The sequence below is a fragment of the Sprattus sprattus genome (genome assembly GCF_963457725.1).
Source record: "Sprattus sprattus genome assembly, chromosome: 12".
In the NCBI taxonomy this organism is placed as follows: domain Eukaryota; kingdom Metazoa; phylum Chordata; class Actinopteri; order Clupeiformes; family Clupeidae; genus Sprattus; species Sprattus sprattus.
The window spans coordinates 22167050-22190233 of NC_137910.1; the positions used below are offsets into that span (position 1 = coordinate 22167050).

Genomic DNA, 23184 nt, shown 5'->3' on the forward strand with positions numbered 1-23184 from the left:
GATAATCTTTTTATTATTTATTTATTTTCCCATTGTGGCAAAGAATGAACAACGCGTAGACAAAGAGTTTTAGTTAGCTTAATGGAATGTAACAGTCACAGCTGACAGAACTTAGGAGAACAGTAGAACGCCTGACCCAAGGGCAGAACACCCTTCTGAACCCCCTCCACAGAAAAACCTGATTCAGCCAATCGGCCCTGACTAGGACCCAATGGGAAGAATCAGGCCTGTTAAATGAAGACTGGAGCTGAGTCATTAGACATGGCATCCATCGGGGGGAGCCAGCAGCTTTGATATGCACTTCTGGAGAATAATAAGGAGCCACTTAAAATGGAATGAACCAGACAGAGGGCACTAAAGTGAAAGCACAAGGAACGAACTGAAACTCCAAAATAAAGCAAAAAAAACAAAAAACAAAACTGATCCATCTTAAGGAACGATCAGAATGTTTTGTTCTCTTCAGGAATGAATTAGTTTGGATAAGCCATTTTGGAATTACACCCCCTCCTCTCAAAGTTTCTCACCAAGGCAGGTTTGAGGTTAAAAAAAAAACAAACAAAAAACAACGAATAAAAACAAAACACTTAAGCAACTTGTCTGCACTGTTGTTAGGCCATTCTGTTGGTACATCAAAGGGGTGCCTTGGACCAGCTGCATGTTTACACGGTCTTGCCCTCCAGCTCCTTGATGCTTCCTCTGCTTCCCAGTTTCTCTATTAGCACAGAGGTGTCCTTGGCATCTGCAATGTCGTTCACCTGCCACTCAATTTTAAGCCCTGCCAAAACACAACACATTGACAAGGTTTAACACATTAACAGGTTTAACAGGCTCCTTTCTGTGCCTACTCATGCTGCAGTCATAAAAGTCTATGTAATTTGCTAGTTCTGCTCCTCCCCTTATGCCTAAGGAAGTGGGTCATCATGCGTGAACATCTTATGTTTATCAGGTTAATAGACAGTAATGTAATGACGACAAAAAAATATAAAAATAGATGTTAAAACTAGAGCCACTGAATCTGACAGCTGTATTAATAATGATGTCCAGCAGGGGTCTCTGCAAAGGGTGAACTGGCTTGATCATGAGGTGAATGTAAGTAAGTATTTTATAAATTACATTTTGGAGACGGACTATATAAAGATTCACATATACTCATTAGATGGGCGCAAAATTGTCTTCAATCTGTTTTATTTTAGTTGTTTTATCAGACTTATTTGACAAAGGATTTCAACAGATAGTCTGTGTTTAATAGTACAGCACTGGCACATGAAAGATCATAAAGAAAGAAGCCAACCTTGATAAACTGTGACTGGCAATTATTTGGAATACAAATACTTTTATCTTTTGAGAAATTAGATATTTAAACGTGGGGGAAACAATTTGAACATCCATTTGTCAAGTGAACACCAAATTGGATTTTACCATTTTGAACAGAGAGAGAAAAGGACCCACCTTGCAGCTTCTTCCTCAGGGCACCCTTTGAGCTGGCGTACAGCATCTTCTTCTTCAGTGGGGCCTCATCAGGGGCCCTTCACAAAAACAAGCACACAGAAAATGGTCAGGGAGGCATACCAAATGTACCGCCATAGAATGTGCCCCAAGAAAAACTTTACACACACACACACACACACACACATCTCTGCTGCATGACCAGTAAATAGGCAGGCTAACACAATACAGTGCTGTGTTTTAGTACTGAGTATAACCTTGGAAATGAATTGTTGGATTGGGGGTGGCCAGCTCTCTATAAAAAGGCTGTTGTTGCTGTGGGTCTACGTACTGCTGGGGCTATGTTGCCTGATGCAACTAATCAATCAAGTGAAGGCCATGATCAGGTGATTGAATTAGTGGAGTCACTGCCTGGCTCTGCTGAATAGCTGTAGCCAGAATGTTAGCCTTTTGCAGATGGGGCAGGCCACCATTTTGTACTTATGCAGAAAAGCACACAGTTAGTCCTTAGATAAGCAAAGACAAATCAACATGGAGTACAAATGCGTGGGTGGTGGTGGTGGATCAGTGACGTTGACGCATGATAAAAGTGAATATTTTGGCCCACACCCTGAAGAATTTAAATATCTCTTCTCAGCAACAGAGACAAATGATCGCAAGAGATACATTTACTCAAGAGCTGACAACTATGTAGGAATATGCCTCACTTCACTTCTCTCAAAAACAAATAGGAAACAAATCAACCATCTGCACTGACCACATGATGAAGACCAGGTCCTCCTTGTCAGTCTCCTTGGTTCTGTAGCAACAGTCATACAATGCATATCGACAGTCCTTCAGGGGGAACATGCTAACAAGCTTCTTGAAGACGTCGTCCTCGTTAGACACGTCTTTCATCCTGAGGGTAGACTCCTCGTCCACGATGATGCTCCTGTCGTCATCACTGAGGCGGAACATGACCAGCTTGAGCCGATCGCTCGCCACCTCACCTGTGTGATGCACCTTGATCTCCTCGTACGCCTTCACCACACCATCATCAACCACTACTCCAGAGGCCTAAGAACCGAAGCATAGAAAATTATACAAAGGAAAATACTAAGGAAGAAGATCAGCATACATCAAAATTAAACTGTTTTACTGCTATATGAATACGCCTTCATGCCTAGAGTGACACATAGCCTAATTCCTATGTAATGACGACCTTGTAAAACCCACTCAGCTGTCTTCCAAGGCACTCTGAAGTATTCATCTGAAACCTGACTTAAAGTGCCACTATGGTCATGGTTAATCACCCTCAAGGCAGACACACATAAGGCGACTGGGATTCCTGCTTAAGTGGCAGGTCTGATCACAGAGTCTCCTTCCCGGAGTACAATTAGTTAACATCTGCACCCTAAAAAAAAACTACGACGTTCTAAAGTCGACACCAAAAGTGTGTTGGCAAGTGAACAGAGAGCACATAACTTCAGAACTAGTTATACAAGCTTTGGATTTCAGTCCCTCCCTCTACACGGTTTTAACTTTTTTGTGCGGACAGTGACCTTCAATTTATATAGCTCTTGAAAGAACCTTTCCTTTGACAATAACAAAAGACACATTCACGAATAGGCTTAAGCGGAGTATATTCATTAGGCGTTTAATATTTTATGCCTATAATTAGCGTCTGTTCAGTAGTCAATGACTGGAATTGACACACCGCCATTTTATGATTTAAGTCTTCTTTTGAAGCCTGTCCTCAGGTTGGGAGTGTCAAGACAAGACAGGTTGCATGATTCAACTTTCGAGGAGATGTCTTTCGAGGCAGTTGCCTAATCAATTGAAACGCACAATCCTTACCATGACTTTTGCGCGCATTACCTTGTTTATGCTTTAATAAACCGAATGGATAAAACAATGTTTTATCGTACTTGGTTAGTTATCGTACTACTGATAATGATACTGCAGATTTCACTTTTCTTGAGGCCTTCCACATTCCTGCGCTAGCAGAACAAGTCCACACTGGTAAGCACACCTGACGACACGCAAATGATGTGTCGGTTTTTTTCCATGCATACGACGCTGTGTCTGTGTGTCTGCAACACAATCTGAATTTCAACGTGTATACAATTAACGAACATATATTAGGAAGAATGTAACGACAGATATCGCCAAATCTGTTCTAAGTCACCGCCCTGAAATCAGATCATGATGTGACGGAGTACCCTAATTTCACGTAATTAACAATACCACGTGCAGAAGTATGGTTTGTCGCGGTGCTCCCATTTCTTAGAGTTAAAATAAATGTGCTTTCCAGAATAGTGTTAGTATTACATCTGAACTAAACCGCGGATAAGTATCGCTAGGCTAATGGTGACATTTTGGAACATGAGGTACACACCTTCCCAACAAATCAAAAATGAATGGACATAAGCCACGGTATATCAGTTTGCGCCGAAAAGTGGGTACAACATAAATGTTAAGCATAAAATAGACTTACCATATTGACTGTACGTTCTCAAAGAGGACAGCTTGAGCCACTGGAAAGATGAGCGCAGCTTTTTGCGCAGGCCCTCCCTGCTTTAACTCTCCTATGACGTTTCAGCGGGAGAGATTAACTTCCGGCTACTAGAGATCCATGAAGCGCATTGGCTCCTGTAGAGATCCATTCATTCCTCCATTAGCCTACCATTCATGCATTAATAATCATTTATTTGAAATGTGTAGGTTTTTAATATTAGTGTAATTAACTGTGAAGGTATTAATGTAAAATTATCGAAAAAATAATATTGAATGAGGGTTAAACGTTGGCAACCATGCATAGATGGTGTATTTATTTTAATTAGCTTTATCTATAGGATACATTAAACTTCATTATTCTTTAAATTGAGGAACATCGCGTGAATTGTATGTAAAGTTGATGCACTGATGCACTGTTTGGCTCAGGAAGTAACCTACAGTATACACAGGGAGTACACACCCATAGCCTGATTTGTGCAGGGCAACTCCTATTAACAGCTTAGGTGCTACAGGAAAAATACAAACAATTCCGTACCATTAGCATTATTTTAGGTGTGTTGTATGTAAAAATCCTAGAATTTGGAGAAAATGTATTTGTTGACTCTAAACTCTTAGCTTCATTGAGCTATTGCTACAGTGTAGCAAAGGGTAGGCTATTAGTTTATTTTCTGAGCATTAGTCCTGTTTGGACATGGCTTGGCTACGATCTTGATGTAGGCTAGTTTTAGTCTATGCCTTTCGAAAAGATTAAGATTTATCTTAAAACCAAATAGCCTAGTGAACATTTTCTGGTGTTGGTTTCCAGGTAACCAAGAGCCAATAAGATCAAAAGATTTCAGACAACTTCCTTATAAGGGAACGTGGCAGGTTTTACCTGTCAAGAACAGAAAGATAGAGACGTCCTTATTTGGCAATAGGGCTTTGGTGGCTTAGGAGGCAAGATCTTCAGTTTTGACAGTAAGAGATTCTTAAGCCATATCTCAAAATTATCCATAATTGTTTTTTCAACACTAGTATGAGTGCTCGACACAATATTTCCTTCATCATTGCAATAGCTTATAGTAAAGTGTAGCCTATAACCTATGCGCATTGCATAAAACATTAGGCTGTAGTAGTAGTTCCCAAACTGTGCGTTTCCTAAGGGCAGTGCAGAAAAAACGGAGTGAGAATCCAATACAACCAATTACTGATTAATTAAAGTATGACGGTTTCTCTTACGCATTTTAGCCTGGAACTAACCTATTTGGTGATTTGTAAGTTTGTAAGCCTACTTATATCATTTTCATTGGGCCTTCCATTAAGCCTATATGTTTGAAAGGATAGAAAGCCTACATATTTATACTACAGACATCTGGCTAACACGGGGGACATTTTTTTTGTCATTGTCAAAGGTTTGGGAACCACTGGGCCATAGGAATATAATCACAAACTTTATTTAAGGTACAGTACATAGTCTCTTCCCATACTGATTCCTGAAATTGTGTAAGAGCTTGGAATGCCCACACAAGCATGCTGGGACAGACTCTGCTCACGTAGAGGAATGTGTGTAGTCTTGGTTGTGTGTTGTCCTGTAATGTAGTAGGCGTGTCACATGACCTGAGGCAGAGGTGCAACAAATATCTTGAAATATAAAGGGATTAAAAATGCTTAATGAGTCACTGTCTTGGAGACTGACAACATAGATAGGGTGGAATTGTTCTTTATTTTTCAGTACATGGACAAAAAAAGAACGCCTTAAATATGCTTTTTCATTCCATACCAGGACCCTTTCTCTCTCTAATAAAAGATCACACACATCATTACGACAAGAAAACTTCCAAAAACACGTAACAACAACATGATAAAATACTCTGTATCAAGTTGAGCTAGATCAAAATGTTAGCGTTGCGTGTTTTGGAACTACCCTGAGTAAACTAAATAGGAGAAGCTGTTAAATAAGGGATATTGATGAAGAACAAAAATAAAGCACAGCATTGAGTAACTTGACACCACAAAACAGTCCATATGCCCTGCCAAGAGGTTTGGCCTTAAATCCTGTTTCACTGTTCTTCAAACAGGGCCTTTACAGCATGGCCACACTCAGCCACTGTGGGACAAAACAGACACAGTCAAACTCTTTAGCTCTGGTAAATGATGAACTGATATTGATGTTAATTAAAAATGTAATCTTTCACAAGACTGTAGTAAAAGTTCTTACAGGTAAAATGCACAGGCACACAGCTGGTCTATGTAAATGCTCATATAAAATGCTTTTTGTAGAACTGAATAATTAATGGCATATGGAAGGATGCTCTCCTTACCTCGAAGAGATTGAGTTCCACAGTTCCAGACCCATCCTTGTCCAGAGTCTTAAATGTCTCTATTATTAAAATAGAGTAACAATATTTTACAATATGAAAACTAATGACACACACCCTGCAAATGTCAAGCAAAAGCCATTCTGCAAAAAGTTAAAAATATACATATCAGCAGCACAAATACTTACTGAACAATGACTCCAGACGGACTAAGCAGCAGACAAAGTTGTCAAAGTCAATGGAGAGATTGGGTTCACTGTAGCGAGCCACAAGGATCTGATGCAAGGGGTTATTGAGAGAGAATCCTGGAAGACACAGGAAGGATTATATGAGAACAGCAGAAAAAAATGAAAACAGAAGCGATTTAGAGTGTGTGTGTGTGTGTGTACCTGCATCCTCGACAGCCACCCTCATTTCAGCTGAACTCATGCAACCAGATTTGTCTGCATCTCTGTTCTTGTAGTAGTCCTTTGAGGCAGAAAATGAAATTCGCCACACATTTAATCATTCTCATTTGGGATAAGGTCTCAACCATGATGACACCAAACATGTCAATCATTCTTGTTCGACAATTTCAGTTTCATATTAAGGGACTCTACAATACTTAGACTGGTGAATGTAGATGATATACAATACATTTACATTTACTATAAGAAGTAATTTAGCAGACACTTTTATCCTAAGCAACGTAGTAATTAGAGAACAATCAAGCTACGAGCAATAGAGACCTAGTGTAACAATAAATACTATTTTACATAAGAAATAAAAAAGGTGCAAATATGTAACTACTGTAAGTGCAAGCTAATGCAGACAATAGTAACATGATGCTGTAGATACTTTATGTACGTCTGAATCAACCCTTCATCTGATTTACACTAGTGCTAGATGAATCTGCCTGTTCATTATCTGTCAATGACTTTATTGTTTTTATCTCTGCAACATGTCCTTGCTTGTGTCCTTGGTTTTCATCCACTGTTCATTAACACTTTGAACTACTATCAAGACAATCTTAGCAATACGAGACCTACCAGATACTTCTGGATTTTTGTCCACAGGATCTTGAATTCTACGAGGCCCAATTTGCCAGACCCATCTTTCTAAGAAAGTCATCAAGTCAAGGAATCTCATATGGGTTCTTAAAACAAGGAATCATGCAGATTGTTTACAAAAACAGTTTTCTATGTTTTATTGGGAGAAGGATACATCCAGAAGATTGATCATGTTACGGCAGGTTGCAAGACTAAACCCATTAGTCTTAATATCGGAACCTGAAACAAAAGAGAATTCAGTTGAATACCCTTGTTTCCTGACCATGTTCCTTGATCATATTTTACTCCTCCGCCTCAAGTTATACATTTCAAAGCAGAATTTGAATTTGGCTTGGAATTTGAATTTGAAGGCATCTTCAGCTTGGTTCAAGTTGATAAAAAAATGGTTTAATAAGGCCACAGAAAGCAGCACAAGTATCTGACTCACGTTTGGTAACCACCTTGTTGAGGATTCTTTGCAACTCAAAGCAAGAAATCTCAGAGTCCTGTCAGAGAATATTAACAAAATGAATACTGGAAATTATACTGATTAGATACCTATTTTATTAGAGTCCACAGCAACTTTCTATCTTATTATTATTTGTAATATTGTAAGATATTATCAGGCTTACATGTCCTGCCAGCTGTCCAAACAGGTTTTGAAATCTGTCATCAATATCATCTTCATCGAAATGAATCTGATAGTGGGATGAAAAAATGTCACGTTTGTGAAACCTTTGACCCAAGAATCTTATATATCTGTGTAAAGCATGCACAGCTAAAAAAGCCCACCCCCAGTAACATACCTCCTCCACATGACAATCAACGGGGTCATCCAACTCCCTGGTTTAACAAAATATCACATTTTACTGCAAAATACATGGCTGAGAAAATGACCTTACAGCAATTCTATAAGCACATTCCTCGGACATGAGTAATGATGTTAGCCACTTAGTTTCTTGGAACCGAGTATGTCTGCAGGGTGAAGACTTACTCAAACTCAGCATGCTTCTCAGAGAAGACCCGGATGGCGAAGTCGCCGTTCTTGTTGGGCTCGAAGGTGGACGGGAGGATGAGGTACTCCCCGGGAGGAAGGCTGAAGCGGTTGCACACCTCTCGCAGGTTGATGAAGGTCTCCGAGCGGGCCTTGGAGGCATTGCGCAAGAAGAAGCTCCTATTCAGATGAACCTGTCTCCGCCCTGCGTACTAGAAGACAGGAAAAAATATATACATTCAAACAGCCACTAGAGGGGACCATCACTTCTCTTATAGGACATGTTTTATATTCTGTGGCTCTGCAGGCTTTGTGCAGTGGCATCTCTCCATTCCTGCAGATGAAGTTTCAAAATATTGATCAAAACACGACTGGTTGTTATGAAGGTATACTCACAACCCAGAATTATTTGTCATGTAAGTAAAGATCATACAGGGATCACAAGCTCAAACTTACTGACCATTGCTCAATTACTCATCCATTTTTCAATCAGCTCATCTCTATACATACCTCCTCAGGCACCTACAATGAAAAGCAGAACACAAAAGGTTCATTAACATAATTTTTTCATATAGAATTCATATATTTTGTATTATATTTGTTTAGATGTTTAATGTTTAGATTATTTGTTTATGAAGATATATTATGTCTGCAAGTTAATGCCATCACAAAGCTGAAATGTTTTCATCTGCTGCAGTAATTGTACATAAGCACTTCCTAAAACACAGTCGATCAGCAGGAACTACCTCATAGATGGCGAAGCCGATGGTTTGCATATCCTCCCCCATTTTCCTCATTTTTCTGCGGTTCTTCTGAATCAGACCTACGATGAAGGTACAGCCAGCCTCATTGTCATCGGGGTCATCGTCCTCTTCATCAAGTTTGATCACAAACTGAGGATTCTGCCAAAAGCTGTCTGTAGAAGAAACAACAGTAGCAAAGCACATTAGCAAAGCACACCACTTAGTTAATTAAACAGTTTCAAGACAAACAGACATAGCTGCAGCCTTTGATATAAGTCACTTTAGTCCTGAACGATGGGCTGTTTTTTTATTTTGTCCATTAAAATGCTACTTGTTGCCATTTCAAATTCATTAATATAGCTTATTTCATCACGTGTCTATGGGGTGTGACTCCTGCAGGCTTCTTGCTGTGCGTGCTGTGCGTGCAGTGTATACCTGGGAGTTGGAGGACCCAGGGGGCTTTCGTGCCCAGGGGCCCTTGATTTCATAATCCTTCCATGCTCATTCTCTCACTTTGTGCTGCAGTCATATTACGCACAGCCCCGGATACATCTAGTTTAACCAGTAGTTGGCTGGTATTGTTCTTGTTTTGATTTTTTTTAACCCTCAAGCCCCACACTTTAGATGTATGCAAATGATAAAATACTGCTAACTTGATTTATTCATGCAAACTTTTGTGCTTTAAAAGTATGTGTTATCTACTGCTTCAATAACTTTGACAATACATCTTTTTTATTGTAACTAGTATTAGGGCAACATTTCATCATTTAATGTGGCATAAATACAACTTAGTTTTGACTTTTCCAAAAGAAAAGGAATTCAAGAAATTTCTTCAATTGAAATACTGTAGCATAATCAGGATATTCCACAGAGACAATCTCTTAGTATGTAAAATGTTTCAGATGGTGTCAGTACCTGGAAAGTTCCTGCAGCCTCCAGCAGTCGAGCCCCTCCTCCAGTTTCCTTCAAATTTGGACAGGGACCATTTCTCCACCTCATCATCATCGAGAGCATCAGGAGTCAGGTTACAAATCTCAACACGCGAGTAATGGTCCATCCAGTCAGAGAAAGACATCCTGGAATACACACACACACATACACACACACACACACACACACACACACACACACACACACACACACACACACACACACACACACACACACGCACACGCACACACACACACATGCACACACAGAGAAAGACACTCTCACAAATGCACAGAAGAGAGTTCACACTTTTTGTGTCCACATTTCAAAGGCAGTGTAGTTTTTAGTGGCATCTAGTGGTGAGTTTGCTGAATTGCAACCAGCTGAATACCCTTTCCAAATGTGTGTGAGTACCGGCTGCCATGGCCGTCAAACGCTATTACAACGCGAAAAGACTTATCTTGAGCCAGTGTTTTGGTTTGTCTGTTCTGGGATACTGTTGGAAAATGGCGGTGCAACATGGCAGAGGACCCGCTCTCTATGTAGACACAAAGAGCTCATTCTAAACTAACAAAAATACGATTCATAGTTACATGTTATTATACACTAATGATAACATAATTCTTAATACTTCCACTTCTACTAATAGATGCAATTGAAAGCTACAATATTCACCTTTAAGAGGGTGGACATTTTAATTTTCTCAGCCAAATCAGCAATCAAATGATACACTATTCATAAAGTCATTCAACCAAAGTGGAACCCGTGTTGATTTTTAGAATAAACAGGTCGACTCTGGTTATTTGGCTCAGCTTCACAACCCACCTCTACACCTGCGTCTAATATGGGTTTGACATTAGGTTATTTGGTTATCAATGCGGCTACAATGTTGCTAACATCATAGCTCTGAAAATAATACATTAACAAAACTGTGGGCCTAGATTACAAAAAATACAAAGCCTAAACACTGAAATCTAAAGTCACAGACTGTGTCTAATTTTTTCCTGGGTTGCCTCCCAGGTCCAAACTGTGTTTAACCAGCATCTACTGGTTTGATGCCAACTGATTAAACACAGGTTAATCTTGGTCTAACCCAGGTCATTGGTATGCAAAGAGTATACAGTGGTAAAGTCATTGGTAAAGAGTTTATGTTAGCACAGGATTTACCAGAACTCTCCGTCCTCCGAGGCATTCTTCAGCCTGGACTGATCCTCACGGCTGACATACTGCCATTCAGAAGATCTATAGGCCAAAAGCACAAACACAGTGAGTCACAGTGCGATCGCTGGCAGAACAGGTTTGTCTCTACCCTGAAGTCAAAATAGGCAGGAGATGGCGTACCAGCTAATGCCACCTATTGTGAGTCTGAAGTACTCTTTTCTGTGTTAGTACAAGTATACAAGTGCATTTCCAGTGGCAGATACAGTACAGTAATGCAAAAAATGGACAGAAAATGCAACAGAGATGGAGCAACACCTGGCTTTGTTATTGCTGCTTGAGAAAATGAAACACCCATCTTCACCTCAGACTTGAGGTTTGGTCGGTTACGGAAAACCCATGAGAATCTAAACCTGATAATCTCAGGGTGTTCCCTGTCTCTGGGAGTGGAGCAGGTGGAGCACCATGTCCTACAGGTTTCCACCCAAGAATGAGTTCATCATACTGTTCTATAGCTGTTAAAACAGTGCCAACGACACGATTCACACTTCACATTCACAGCAAGCTGAACAACCACCCCACACAACATGAGCACACTCTTATGGGTGCTGCCAACATGAATGGTTAGTTCCCTGACAGCCAGAGTACGGTTTTGTGACAGCGGCTGCAGGATTGTCTTATCCTGTTGTCTGGTGATGTTGAGTCTCAAAAAGCTGCTCTGCACGTACTTGTCGCTCCACGCTCCTGTCCATTCCACCTGACCCCAGGGGTTTCGCACGCGGATCAACTTCTCCAGTCTACCTCTGTACTCCACCTGGCCAAACACACACAAAGCCATTTTCACACCATGGTGATACATTTATCATCGCAAAACTTTGATTGACATGGGCACAACTGTGGATTGCATGCAACAGGAGTGGCGATATTGTCGCATTTTGCTGAATTCAATGAGAAATGTAATGGATGATAATCAAGGACCTCATCTTCAAAAGCCATGAGATAAAGAGTGACTAAATGAGACCATTACTGACATTAGCGATTCTCCAACAGACATGCATCTTCTAAAGCGCTTGTGAACAGGTGACAGTGCCAGTGTGCTCACCTCTTCTGCTCCAGTTAAGGAGTAAGCATGTCCCTTCACAAGCTTTTGAGACGTGATGGCTTCCGAGTCGGATGAGCTGGTGATCTGCACAGAACGATCACTGTTTAAAAGAGGGTTCCCTGACTGATTTCAAAAGAAGTAACAAAGTAACCCAACACCACAACAGTAACATGTCTGTCATCAAACTACTAAATAGTTCTAAAATCATCAAAGATTTTACTGCTCTAAGGAATCTTTCAGACGCACATCAATAGAACAGCCCAGGAGGGAACCTCTGTTCAGGGCTTTCTTGATGATCTTGAAGAGTCCTGGTCCAGCCTGTTTGAGGTCATGGATCTCTGCGATACCTCCAGTAAAATCCTCAAAGCCTTCAGTTGTGGATCCTCCAGAGAGGGCTTCATAGCAGCCATTCAGCCTGGAGAAAGAGGGTCAGACAAAGAGAGAAAGAGATGGATCACCTCACCTCATATCTGATTTTGAAGTTTTTCATGAAGATCATGCTCTCATAGTGAAAGAACAGCACTCACTTAGCATAGGCCTTCTCCAGCAGAGCGCTCCAGAACTCTGAGCCATTCGCTGAGTGAACGAACAGCAGCTCTCCGTTTCTGGTGGGCAGACGGTCGTCAATCACCACATCCACCCATTCCCCAAACTGCCAGAACTGCGGAATTTAGAACCATTCTCTCATTAGTATACACAAAGAGAACAATTTAGAATACCAGCACCGGAATTTCAGAACTGGACATAATGAGGCAAAGAAGACAGACTCTGAATAGCATTGAACTCAAAATTAGCAGCATAGTACGCACTCATATCTTCACAGTGCCATTAATGAGATTAGTGATGCAAAATGCAGCATGGAAAGAGACGAAGGGGTGCAGCATGGGAGGGGTTTGTCACACACCTCAAAATGGAAGATTCCAGCGTACCCCTGCTGAAAACTCTGGTCAGAAGGAACGACACGAGAGAGGACTTTTTTGTTGAGGGTCAAAGAGGCAATGGCTGCCAGTAGCCAGCAGTCACCTAAAGACAGGGAGATATGCATTTTTAAGCCAAGTACATTGAACAGCCAGGGAAACAGCAAAGATATGCCCTTGTAAATGTTCTCAGCAAGCCTTTATAAACAACAGAAGCTAAGAGAAGCTAAAAGTCTAATTTTGAGTCTCCAGGATATCAGGAGGCTATATAGAGCATGAGAGATGTTAAATGAGAGAAGATCGAGGGTGCTTGTTTTGAAATATTTGACTAGTGCTATAATATGATTGGATGCTGAGGTTATAATGAGATAAATCTAATGCTGAGATAAACACAAGAGATCTAATTCCCATGATAAATGTGGCTATATGATTTAAATTATATCATATTGTAAATGCACTATTTTAAAGCCTGGACAACCAACCAAACAATATTCAAGTCAAGTGAAAACAAGAAGAATTAAATTAATTTATGCAAATTAAATCTATTCAAATATAGTTTGGTCATCTGATCCTATCCAGATGAACATATTCCAAGAACATTTTCCATCACTGCCCACACCCTCATGTAGCATCTGTCTGTCTCTCTGTCTGTCTGTATGTCTCTCTGTCTGTCTGTCTACACTCAAGCCCAGAAAATACAGTTGTCCATTTCTGGTTAGGTGGCTGGCAGCAACAACATCGAGGAGTGGCTGAGGAAGGGAAACAGGAGAAGCACACACCCCTGTCCTCCCACTCTGTATTATACTAGCACAAACACACATAAAAGATCAGTAGGCAGGGAAACACAAGGTATAGTTCAAAAGCTTAACGGGGGAACAAGGTAAGGAGCGGCCCACAGTTGAATCTCATGAACACCAGAGCTTTACCTTGTTCCTTTGTTCACTGCATTGAGAGTGCACCTAATAAACGTTTTTTTGGGACGTGCGTGCACAAAACCACCTTTCCAAAGTAAAACATCCAACCAATAGCCTGAAGCACCCACAGAACAGGCGAGGTCAAAACACTGAAAATGATGAACATAACGTGCGAAAACTGGGTGAGGTGCAAAACTTAGGTTGTTTGGTAAATTCAGATGTCTTTTGAGAAGGCAATCTTCAACCTGACTGATGACATTTTTAGCTCCTTACACAAGCAACAGGCTGCTCAATGGCACTTCTGTGCATTCCCCAAGACTTTGTCATACCACTCTTTTGAGATCATGATTGCCATTCTATGTCCGACTTGGGAGGGCGGGCCTCCCAGTCTCTGCGGTGGTAATTAAAACAGGTATGGTGCAACCCTCTATTTCCAAATTTAGGACAGCGAGACAATTTTATGTTAACTGGGATGTGCACAAACATTGCTCAATGTGTGCAGAACAAGTAAAGTATCTTCACACTACAGAAACATGTACACCAAATGTGAGGTTTACCACAAACTGCCATAACAAGCTCAACATTGCAAGAAGTATTTTTACATTGTTCATATCACATAGGCCTATGCTATAGCCATACCCAACTCTAAGAAGGTATTATGAAAGGATTTGTGTTGAGAATTTAGTTTGAATGAATGAATGAATTGCCCTCCATTAGACAAAACAGCTCCATCAGGTAGAGGTGTGATTTTGCCAGACCACAGTATTCTGAGTTCTTAATAAAGGTGTTTTTAAAATTCCCAAAGAAAACACAAAATCTACATGAAACCTGGGGACGGGTATTACCAAGAGCTCCCTGGCAGATATCTGTTCTGGTGGCATCTTGAAGAATAAACTGGGGGTTGCGGCTAAGTTCCTGGATGACAAAAAAACAATGAAGTATAATTAAAACTCACTAATCATGTGATGGCAAACAAACTGAACACACACTTTACACATAAAATAAACCGACACATGAGAAGATGTTATTCTTATATTATTCTTATGGTTGACCCCCCTCTATCTGGTGTAGTACCACAAATATCCACTTGAAACCCTCGGCTGACTAAGGATGAAGGTCTTCTCAGCAAAGTGTCAGAAAACAAATCAAATAAATAATTGTCCTACCGTAGGTCGCTCCCAGGTGACACCACGGACTTTAGATGAGTTTCGCCCAAGGTCTTTAAATCCAAGAGAAGACACCTCTGCCTCAAAAGTATCATCCTCAAACAGCCGTCCAGATTGAAGGCAGTTTCCTCTCAGCACTTTGTAATCCTGACCCAGGTATTTTACTGCCCGCGAGTTCGTGCCTATGCCTTGAGCCTTCTCCCGGTCGTGTTGGAGCTTCGATGCAATCCCCGCCATTGCTGTAATTGTTACAATTAGTTGTGTAGTAGGCTATATACTCTGCCAAATTGTTAACGAAAACAACACAAGGTGTGATCTCTGAGTGGTCGGAAGAGAGACACCGCCTCTTCATACGTTGCCAGTCGATATCCTCTGGCAGTTAACAGGTGTGTGACAACATTTCTCTACCTGCAGGACCTCTCCCGTCTTTCCCTGAGCCTTATGCAGTGGTTAGCGATACTGTACATTCACCGCCACCAGCCTTGTCAGTGGACCTTAGGTGACACATCTCGAATGTGCTATTTAAGGAAAATATCCAAATGATGGGACTTTAAAAATGGAGAACGTTGAAACAATTTGATATTTTTGCACAGGTACTGGATCTTCTATCTGTCTTAAAAGGTGGAGAAAAGCCTATAAATAACATAAATATTTGGTTTGTAACAAGACCATTCACTGAGTTCCAAATATCTGTAGTATTAGTGGTTATTTAACGTGCTTGAAGTGTAGTTAAGGCTTCAGTCTGAAGTCAAGTATTTTCAGGTCTGGTAGAATCCATGTTAACCCCATAAGGCTATTCATCAAATACATTACAAGAGTAAAAACTAAACACTTAAGAATCCAACACATATATTTATATTGAAATTATTTAAATTTATTTAAATTTTACAATTTATAATCTATACAGTCTGAGAAATATTTGCATCACTTCACTATCTTAATATATTGTGTGTGTGTGTTTTAAAACGATTGTTTCAGTGTAAGCAAAAAATACCAACAGCCTTAGAAATCTGAATGAAAGAAGTCTTTATTGAAATCCAAAAATTTAAGTAGACAGTTTTTAGTGATCAGTCTTTGCCAGAGTTATAATCCAGTTGTTTTTCAGCACGTGAAGTATTCAATGACATATTCTTTTGGATCTCAGTTGATTGCCAAGCACAACCACTGAAAAGAGAGGAGAAAGATTAATTAATATGCTTTACCCTGGGCACCAGATGACAATGGAAATGGCGTCATCATTCAGTGGTGTAATAAAACCCTTACCTGCTGCATATCCAGCTCAATTTTTCCAGAACCATCTGCCTCAAGGGTTTTAAACATTTCTGTTTCAAGTTAAAACATAATGAAATACATTAATTCAAGTCTAAGGGAGTATTTGTACAATGACAGCATGAACAAATTATTTGATCTAATTCACTTTTGTTGAAATGTAACCATATTACGTTAAAATGATCAAATGGTATTATTTATATCACACTGGATATTAATGCTCTGCATGCACTCTGTTGACTCACTGAATAACATCTCCAGTCTGATCAGGCAACCCACAAAGCAGTCAAAGTCTATGGCGTACTGTGCGTTAGCATAACGACACACTATGATCTGCAGCACTGCACTGTTGATTTTGAAACCTGAAGGATTAAGTAGAATAGAACAGGACAGAACACATTTATTCTCATTTCACATATTCAATACAATTAAATTAGTTTTGCAACCCTGAAACATTTACAAATTAAAACATTTAATTAAAACATCAAGGTAACACAAAAAAAGAATATGAATGAGTCATAGGGTTCAGCTGGGTGTTGAACAGGGATAGAGTTCAGTTCAGCGATGACTCTGGTGAAGAAGGTGTTTTAAGTGGGAAATGTAGGTTTCAATGTCCCTGTAGTGTTTCCGTAAAGGGGCAGTAGCAGGGGTTTGTTACACCTAGGTACAAATATGCATAACTAGGAAAATTATGTACTATCTGGTGATACAGTCCATAATTATTGTACATAAACTGTGCCAAACAGTGACTCACTGTGCAGAATCCAGCCCAGTGTTTTAACCGTGAGGGGCTCCACCTACTGTGACCTAATAAAGGGAAGCTCAAAACTGGCTCATCCAGTTTGGGTTCTGGTTTGTCCATACTGTTACCATGGCAGTTTGTGAAGCCAGGGACACACCAAACCGACATCAAAGAACTAGTGACAATAAAGGCCGACTGGTGCGTCACCTCACGTAGCCTGTGTCAGGGCCAAAATGTTGCACTTGGACACATCGCAAAGACTTAAGCCAATGACCAACTAGCATGTTCATTCTGTGCTTGGGTGAGGGGAAATAGCTCTTCATACAAAACCGTAAACAAAGCAGCATTTGCTTACCATTTTCACACCACTCTGACTCACCACAAGCGGTTGCGTAATAAAGCTACTTCTAGTCGAGAATATGTCTGATAAGAAGTTGCGAACAGCCGACCATCGGCTGGGTGTGTCAGGGGCTTTAGGGAAGAGGTGTGGGTAGCAGATGGGTTTACCTGCTTGAGTCAGTGCAGCCCTCATCTCATGTGAGCTCATAGTACCAGACCCATCAGTGTCATGATTCTTGAAAATGTCCTGTAGGGTGCAGACAGAGTACTTAGCGTAAGGATGTATCAGGTTGCAGTGTGATGCACCAGTGGTAAAATAGGATTCTATACCAAAAGATACGATTTTACAGCCTTGTAAGCCTATATGTAAACCATATTTATGTGATCCCGTAGTTGTACTGGTAGAGGAACGTGCTTACAAAACCACAGCCAGGGGTTTGATACGCACAGAACATTCATAAAATAAAATGTCTATCTGTAATGTTCTGCGAGTTGCTTTGGATAAAAACGTCTGCTTAGCAAATAAATATAGTACTAACTCAAGGTTATCTCTGTAGAATAATATGGGGTACACCAGCACCTTGGATCTGTCAACATACCAGGTATTTCTGAATCTTCATCCAGAGAATATGGAATTCAGTCAGGCCCAGTTTGGCACTTCCATCTTTCTACATACAGTTAAAGCTCCTCCCAGAATTAGGCTTCCATTCTCTTACAAAACCTTAATGCCCATTGTTGACATTCACTCAAACTTCTCTTGAATTGTTCATACACTGAAAACTACAATACAATGTGTGTATTTTTCAATTATGTACTCACACAAGTCTCGACCAAAATTGAAAATGATGTGAGTGTAATGGAGAAAATCCCTGTTATTTTCTCCTCTCTGCTGATTTGAAATGCAAAATTATTCAAAAAGGATACATCCAAAAGGCTGACAATATGCCGACCAGTCTCCAGACTAAATCCATCTGTCTTCAAATCAGCTCCTGAAGTCATTAGTAGATAATGTGATCCAATCTCTTAACTCAACCAGTGTAACAAATTATATTGTTTAATCACATTAAATACAGCTTTGACTACACTGGTGTTTTACTTCACAATGCAACACACTTACTTTGGGAAACAACTTTGTTCAGAACACGAACCAGTTCAAAAACAGACACCTCTGAATCCTGTAAAAAAAAGAGGAAAAAAAAAAAAACCTGGATGTGTTGCTGAATGCTTGTTAATGATGGGATGGACGTGCATTCCACATCGACACATGCAAATACACACCCTTCACCCTCACCTGAGGGGGAGAATAGGTATAGGTACAAAGTGCTCTAGCATAGGATAACAAATGCACACCATTTGAAGTAAGGATTACAAAAACAACAGGGATTTCGGCATCGGTAAAAAGGAACACTGGTTTAACTGATAGGTTAGTAAGTTCATTTCAAATATGGTTTTTACTTAATTACACTGGAGTACTAACAGATATCTCCAGGTTTACTTATGATGTGGCATAACCAAAGAGACTTGGGAAAGGGGGTTGTTGCGGTTGTTGACTGAATTGGTAAAGTGTGTAATCCATGGAGGTCCAATACTTACATTACCAGCAATCTGTTTAAACAGATATTTAAAATGGGGATCCACATCACTCTCTGAGATTTCAGTCTGTAAAATATTTACATAAATGATTAGAATGTATGTGTTAAATACACAATAACTGCCACTGTCTGGTGCAAAGCGATGTTAGCTACTTATACAGGATGAATGTTAAATATGTATGCCATGCATATTCATCAAGGAATAACTAGAGTAATGAGAGGTTGGGCCTATTGGCCAATAGTACAACTGGGTGTAAGATCACTCTACCAATCAGAGGCCACATCATACTGTTAGTTTTGCTAAATGCTAAGCCTACAGAAAACTGTGACTTCAGTGCTCAAGTGTAGGATCTCACCTCCTCTACTGCTGCATCAATGTCATCTTCCATTTCACTGTAATGAACATGAAAAGGTAAATAAACACAACAGACCACATAGGACAGGTTGGACAACTAAATGGGGGACACCAGACAACAATATACTAGATGAGAATGCATCATCCATCCAGTAGAGACATGATATAGAATTTATAGTGTTTAAGGGGTAAAAACAGTTTTCATAAAGTCTGGTATCAGTACAGCCTCAGGGTTTGTCCCCCTTTCCCCACCTGGTGTCGGCCTGCTTCTCAGAGAACACACGCAGAACGAAGCTTCCTTTCTTATGCGGCTCAAAAGTGGAGGGGACGATGACGTATTCCCCAGGTGGCAGGTTAAAACGCTCACAGACCTCACGCGAGTTAATGAAGGTGCTCAAAGCAACAGCTTGCTGCCTCAACAGTACGTCAGGGCCCAGGTGGACATTAGTACGCCCTTTATACTGAGGGACAGAAGGCACTCGTTTTAGTATGCCTCCCATGTGTTCATGCATAATATATAATAATATAATGAACTGTTAGTGTGCATTGACCATCATTTGAATTCCCATTATAATTGGGCCTGTATGCATTTCAATTCAATTTTTAATGTCAGTTTTAAATGATTATTTCTCATTCTCCTCGCCATCCCATCTTTCATTAAGCTTCACCTGCACCAACCTGTTCAGGAACCTGTAAAAAAGAGAGAACAGGCATTTCATCTATTGTGTTGTGAGTCACATGAGTGGGTCATTTAAGTGTCCCAGTGTGTGTCTGGACCTGATAGATTGCGAAGCCAACAGTGTTGAGCTGCCTGCCCAGCCTGAGGCCCCGGCGGCCGTCTCTCTGCATCAGCCCCACCAGCAGGGTGCAGCCCTCCTCCCCATCCAGGGGGTCATCGTCCACGTCCTCCAGACGCACAGCAAACTGGGGGTTTGAGCAGAAGGTGGCTGAAACCACAGAGAGAGAGGAGAAACACTAGTCAAGGGAGCGGAGGGAAAGCAGGTAATCCTGAGGACTGCTGATAGAGATAATTTCCAAACACTATTATATTCTAAGGTCATTAATAATCAAGTGCCTTGTATTAATATATTCCTTGTATGAATTATGTGCTTATGAAAGAAGGAGCACAGCTTTTCTCTGTGTGTGTGTAACTAGAATATTAGGTGCCACTAAGTCTGCATATGAACAAGAGCATGTTTAGACCAGAGGAGATAAGAAAGGAACTGTGCTTCTTCCGACCTTGTGCAAAACTGCCACCCTTGCAAGACAGGGAGCCTCGGACGTGAGAAATCCACCACGTGATCATCCCTGCTGAAAGCCAAACTTCTTACTATATAAACCCCGTGCGAAGGGTTTATCAGGGCCTTCACTGTCAGCCTCGGCTGGTAGGGGAGCCCAATTGCAATTGTCTTTGTTTGTCTGTCTAATAAATATACTTTCATGCAGCTCCGGAGTCCTGAACTAACTAGGGTGATTTTTCACCTATCATAATTGGGGGCTCGTCCGGGATTCCAACAACCTCTTCGACTCTCCTTGCTGGGCTAATCATCAGGACCTGCACCGTACGGAGGAATACGAGACTCTGTTTTTCTAAAGACCTCCAACACAAATTAGAAGGAGGCCAGGGCCTGCCAGCAAGGAGAGCCAAGAGTGAAGGAATTGAATTTGACTATAGGGGGTGGACTCCGACTGTTTGTGAGTATATTGTTTGTTTTTTGTAAGTGTACGCTTGTATGTGGTTCTTGGTTGTTTCGGTTTTGCGTACACTTGTCTTTAAGTGGTGTTGACACTAACGTTTGAATGTTTGCTGCAGGGTGGAAAGGAGAACAAACAGTTAAAGGACTTTTTCCTGTATGCCCTGTGTGTTGAACGATTGTTAGAGTTAGAGAGACACCTGTTTGTAGTTTTCATGTTTTGGAGCGCTCAAGGTTAAAAAAGCACACCCCTGAAGAAGAGCTTTTCTCTGTTATATATAAGCACTGTTCACCTTCCTGAAGAAGGGTAGCGTTCATTTTTGGAAACGTTAAAGGTTATATATAAAGAAGACCTGTTGCCATGATCACCTTCCAGAAGAAGGAAAAGGCTAGCGCGCGCTAAAGATTTATAAGCACTGCACCTTCCTGAAGAAGGGTTCCATTAGCTCAAGGTTAAAAGCACCTCCCTGAAGCGAGGACTTTACTGAAAAAAAAAAAAAGCAGGCCTGTTGCTATGGTGTAACGCGAAAAAGGCATAATGATAGCGCTTTATCTGAACTTGAAAACTTTCTAGGCCTATTTTCTCCGGAGATTTCTGTATACATTCCTGTTCGCCTTTGATGAAGGGAACACACTTTTCACTTTCTGTTTTCCTGTTGGGCCTTCTGGTAGGCCTCTTGGTGCATTGTTAAAAGAAAGAAAAAAGGGCTAAAAAGAAGGATATAGTCTGAAACGTATAGAGACATACCTGTCTAGCCGGATTTTAACAATAAGAGAAAATGGGAAACAAGGGATCTAAAATGGATGAGAAATCCCAGTTAGAAGGGGACATGAATCATGTGGCAATACAAGGAAATGCTGACTGTGTAATGCACAGACATATGTGGAAACAAGATTTTTAATTTTAAGGAGTCTCTTTAAGAGATAAAGAAAAAGAGTCAGAGATACTCTAATATACTAATACTTGTGTGTTATTTTTCATTGGGGTTGAGGCGAACTGTTTTCAATGGGTAAAACACTGATAATTATAGTCAAAATGTATGCAATTAAAGGACTGATTTCGCATTACTGAGATGCCTTGACCCGGAACCAGTAGGGGACTGATCATCCCAGGGAAATTCCCTGGCCTCAACCTCCTCACAAAACGAGTGAGATGGAGGACCTCTGGTCGGGCTCGGGTTACCCAGCATTGCGATCTCAAGAACAAACTATGAGAGTCTGAAAATAGAAACATAACTAACCCTAGTGTGAAGAATAAACTTAAGGTAATTTAAAAGGTTTCAATATCAGTTAAGGGTATTAAGAGAAATGCATAAAATGACTTAGAAATGGGTAAAAGTGCGTCAAAATCAGAAGACGTACATGATAAAGAGAATAAGAGATGGATTTAAAATGTCTACAACAAAAAAAAAAATTGTAAACACAGCTTTGAAAATGTTTTTGCATTATTGGTTGCGCCAAACAGAGAAAAGCTTACGTTAATGGTGGCGAGAAAGCCAATGATTTTTGTTTTGGTTTATTTTGGCAAGAGGGCCAATGATTTTTTGTTTTGTTTTGTGTGACTTTGATGCCTGCAGAGCAGTAACCAGAGAATAACATGCACAGAACAGAAAAAGAATGAGACATCTAAAAGCAGTCATACACATAACCCATTACTTTTGAAGAGTCTGAAACAGGACAGATATTTAAAATGCAGATTATGTTTCAAAAACATGCTCTACAAACTTATTAGGAAGAGCTATGATGTGGGTTGGGCATTACAATTGTTCCAACAATACATGGGTTTTAGAATAAATTAAATAATGTTGTCCCAAAATGTTATGTATAGAATATACACTGTTTAGGCCAAACGATTTAAAGAGAAATGTAAGCCTGTGACACTAACTATATTAACTTAGATTGATGCATTGGACTAACACAGGATGGGTGGGGGCTGAGTGCTGGCTCAAAAGACTATATTCTCACAAGCCATGAGCTCAAACTTAGCTACAGTTCGAGAGAC

The 23184-nt window shown here is 40.4% G+C and overlaps 3 protein-coding genes across 3 annotated transcripts in view; all 3 read right to left on the reverse strand.

Annotated features, from left to right (window-relative positions):
• Nucleotides 1-6: 6 nt before the first annotated feature.
• On the reverse strand, nucleotides 7-3994 carry cfl1l (cofilin 1 (non-muscle), like). The gene is made up of 4 exons (XM_080849475.1): nucleotides 3923-3994; nucleotides 2204-2502; nucleotides 1450-1526; nucleotides 7-775 (listed from the first exon to the last, which is right to left on the reverse strand). The coding sequence occupies exons 1-4, from the start codon at nucleotides 3923-3925 to the stop codon at nucleotides 660-662; spliced, it is 495 nt and encodes a 164-aa protein (XP_080705601.1). The 5' UTR covers nucleotides 3926-3994; the 3' UTR covers nucleotides 7-659.
• Nucleotides 3995-5930: 1936 nt separating this feature from the next.
• Nucleotides 5931-15428, reverse strand: LOC308373390 (calpain-2 catalytic subunit-like; the record flags this gene model as incomplete). The annotated part of the gene is made up of 21 exons (XM_080848879.1): nucleotides 5931-6028; nucleotides 6243-6301; nucleotides 6428-6544; nucleotides 6629-6707; nucleotides 7268-7336; nucleotides 7443-7507; nucleotides 7716-7773; nucleotides 7900-7965; nucleotides 8074-8110; nucleotides 8262-8473; nucleotides 8772-8783; nucleotides 9008-9177; nucleotides 9920-10080; nucleotides 11102-11176; nucleotides 11821-11906; nucleotides 12195-12278; nucleotides 12441-12609; nucleotides 12722-12855; nucleotides 13099-13217; nucleotides 14871-14940; nucleotides 15192-15428. 21 exons carry the CDS (start codon nucleotides 15426-15428, stop codon nucleotides 6005-6007), a joined length of 2103 nt encoding a protein of 700 aa, XP_080705005.1. The 3' UTR covers nucleotides 5931-6004.
• Nucleotides 15429-16331: 903 nt separating this feature from the next.
• LOC308373391 (calpain-2 catalytic subunit-like) overlaps nucleotides 16332-23184 on the reverse strand; it is a gene marked incomplete at both ends in the record, with an annotated part of 31151 nt that continues 24298 nt past the window's right edge. The window contains 11 exons of the mRNA XM_080848880.1: nucleotides 16332-16355; nucleotides 16455-16513; nucleotides 16706-16822; nucleotides 17710-17788; nucleotides 18141-18209; nucleotides 18466-18530; nucleotides 18659-18716; nucleotides 19135-19200; nucleotides 19490-19526; nucleotides 19741-19949; nucleotides 20266-20435. Of these exons, the coding sequence (XP_080705006.1) occupies nucleotides 16332-16355; nucleotides 16455-16513; nucleotides 16706-16822; nucleotides 17710-17788; nucleotides 18141-18209; nucleotides 18466-18530; nucleotides 18659-18716; nucleotides 19135-19200; nucleotides 19490-19526; nucleotides 19741-19949; nucleotides 20266-20435 (953 nt within the window). The remainder of the gene's footprint in view (nucleotides 16356-16454; nucleotides 16514-16705; nucleotides 16823-17709; nucleotides 17789-18140; nucleotides 18210-18465; nucleotides 18531-18658; nucleotides 18717-19134; nucleotides 19201-19489; nucleotides 19527-19740; nucleotides 19950-20265; nucleotides 20436-23184) is intronic.

What these genes read in the sequence shown, in the direction of transcription:
- cfl1l (XM_080849475.1), bottom strand. An exon ending in GACCTGGTCTTCATCATGTG is followed by an intron (nt 1,527 to 2,203) that starts GTCAGTGCAGAT and finishes GTTTTTGTGAAG; the next exon opens with GGCCCCTGATGAGGCCCCAC. An exon ending in CCTGAGGAAGAAGCTGCAAG is followed by an intron (nt 776 to 1,449) that starts GTGGGTCCTTTT and finishes GTGTTTTGGCAG; the next exon opens with GGCTTAAAATTGAGTGGCAG.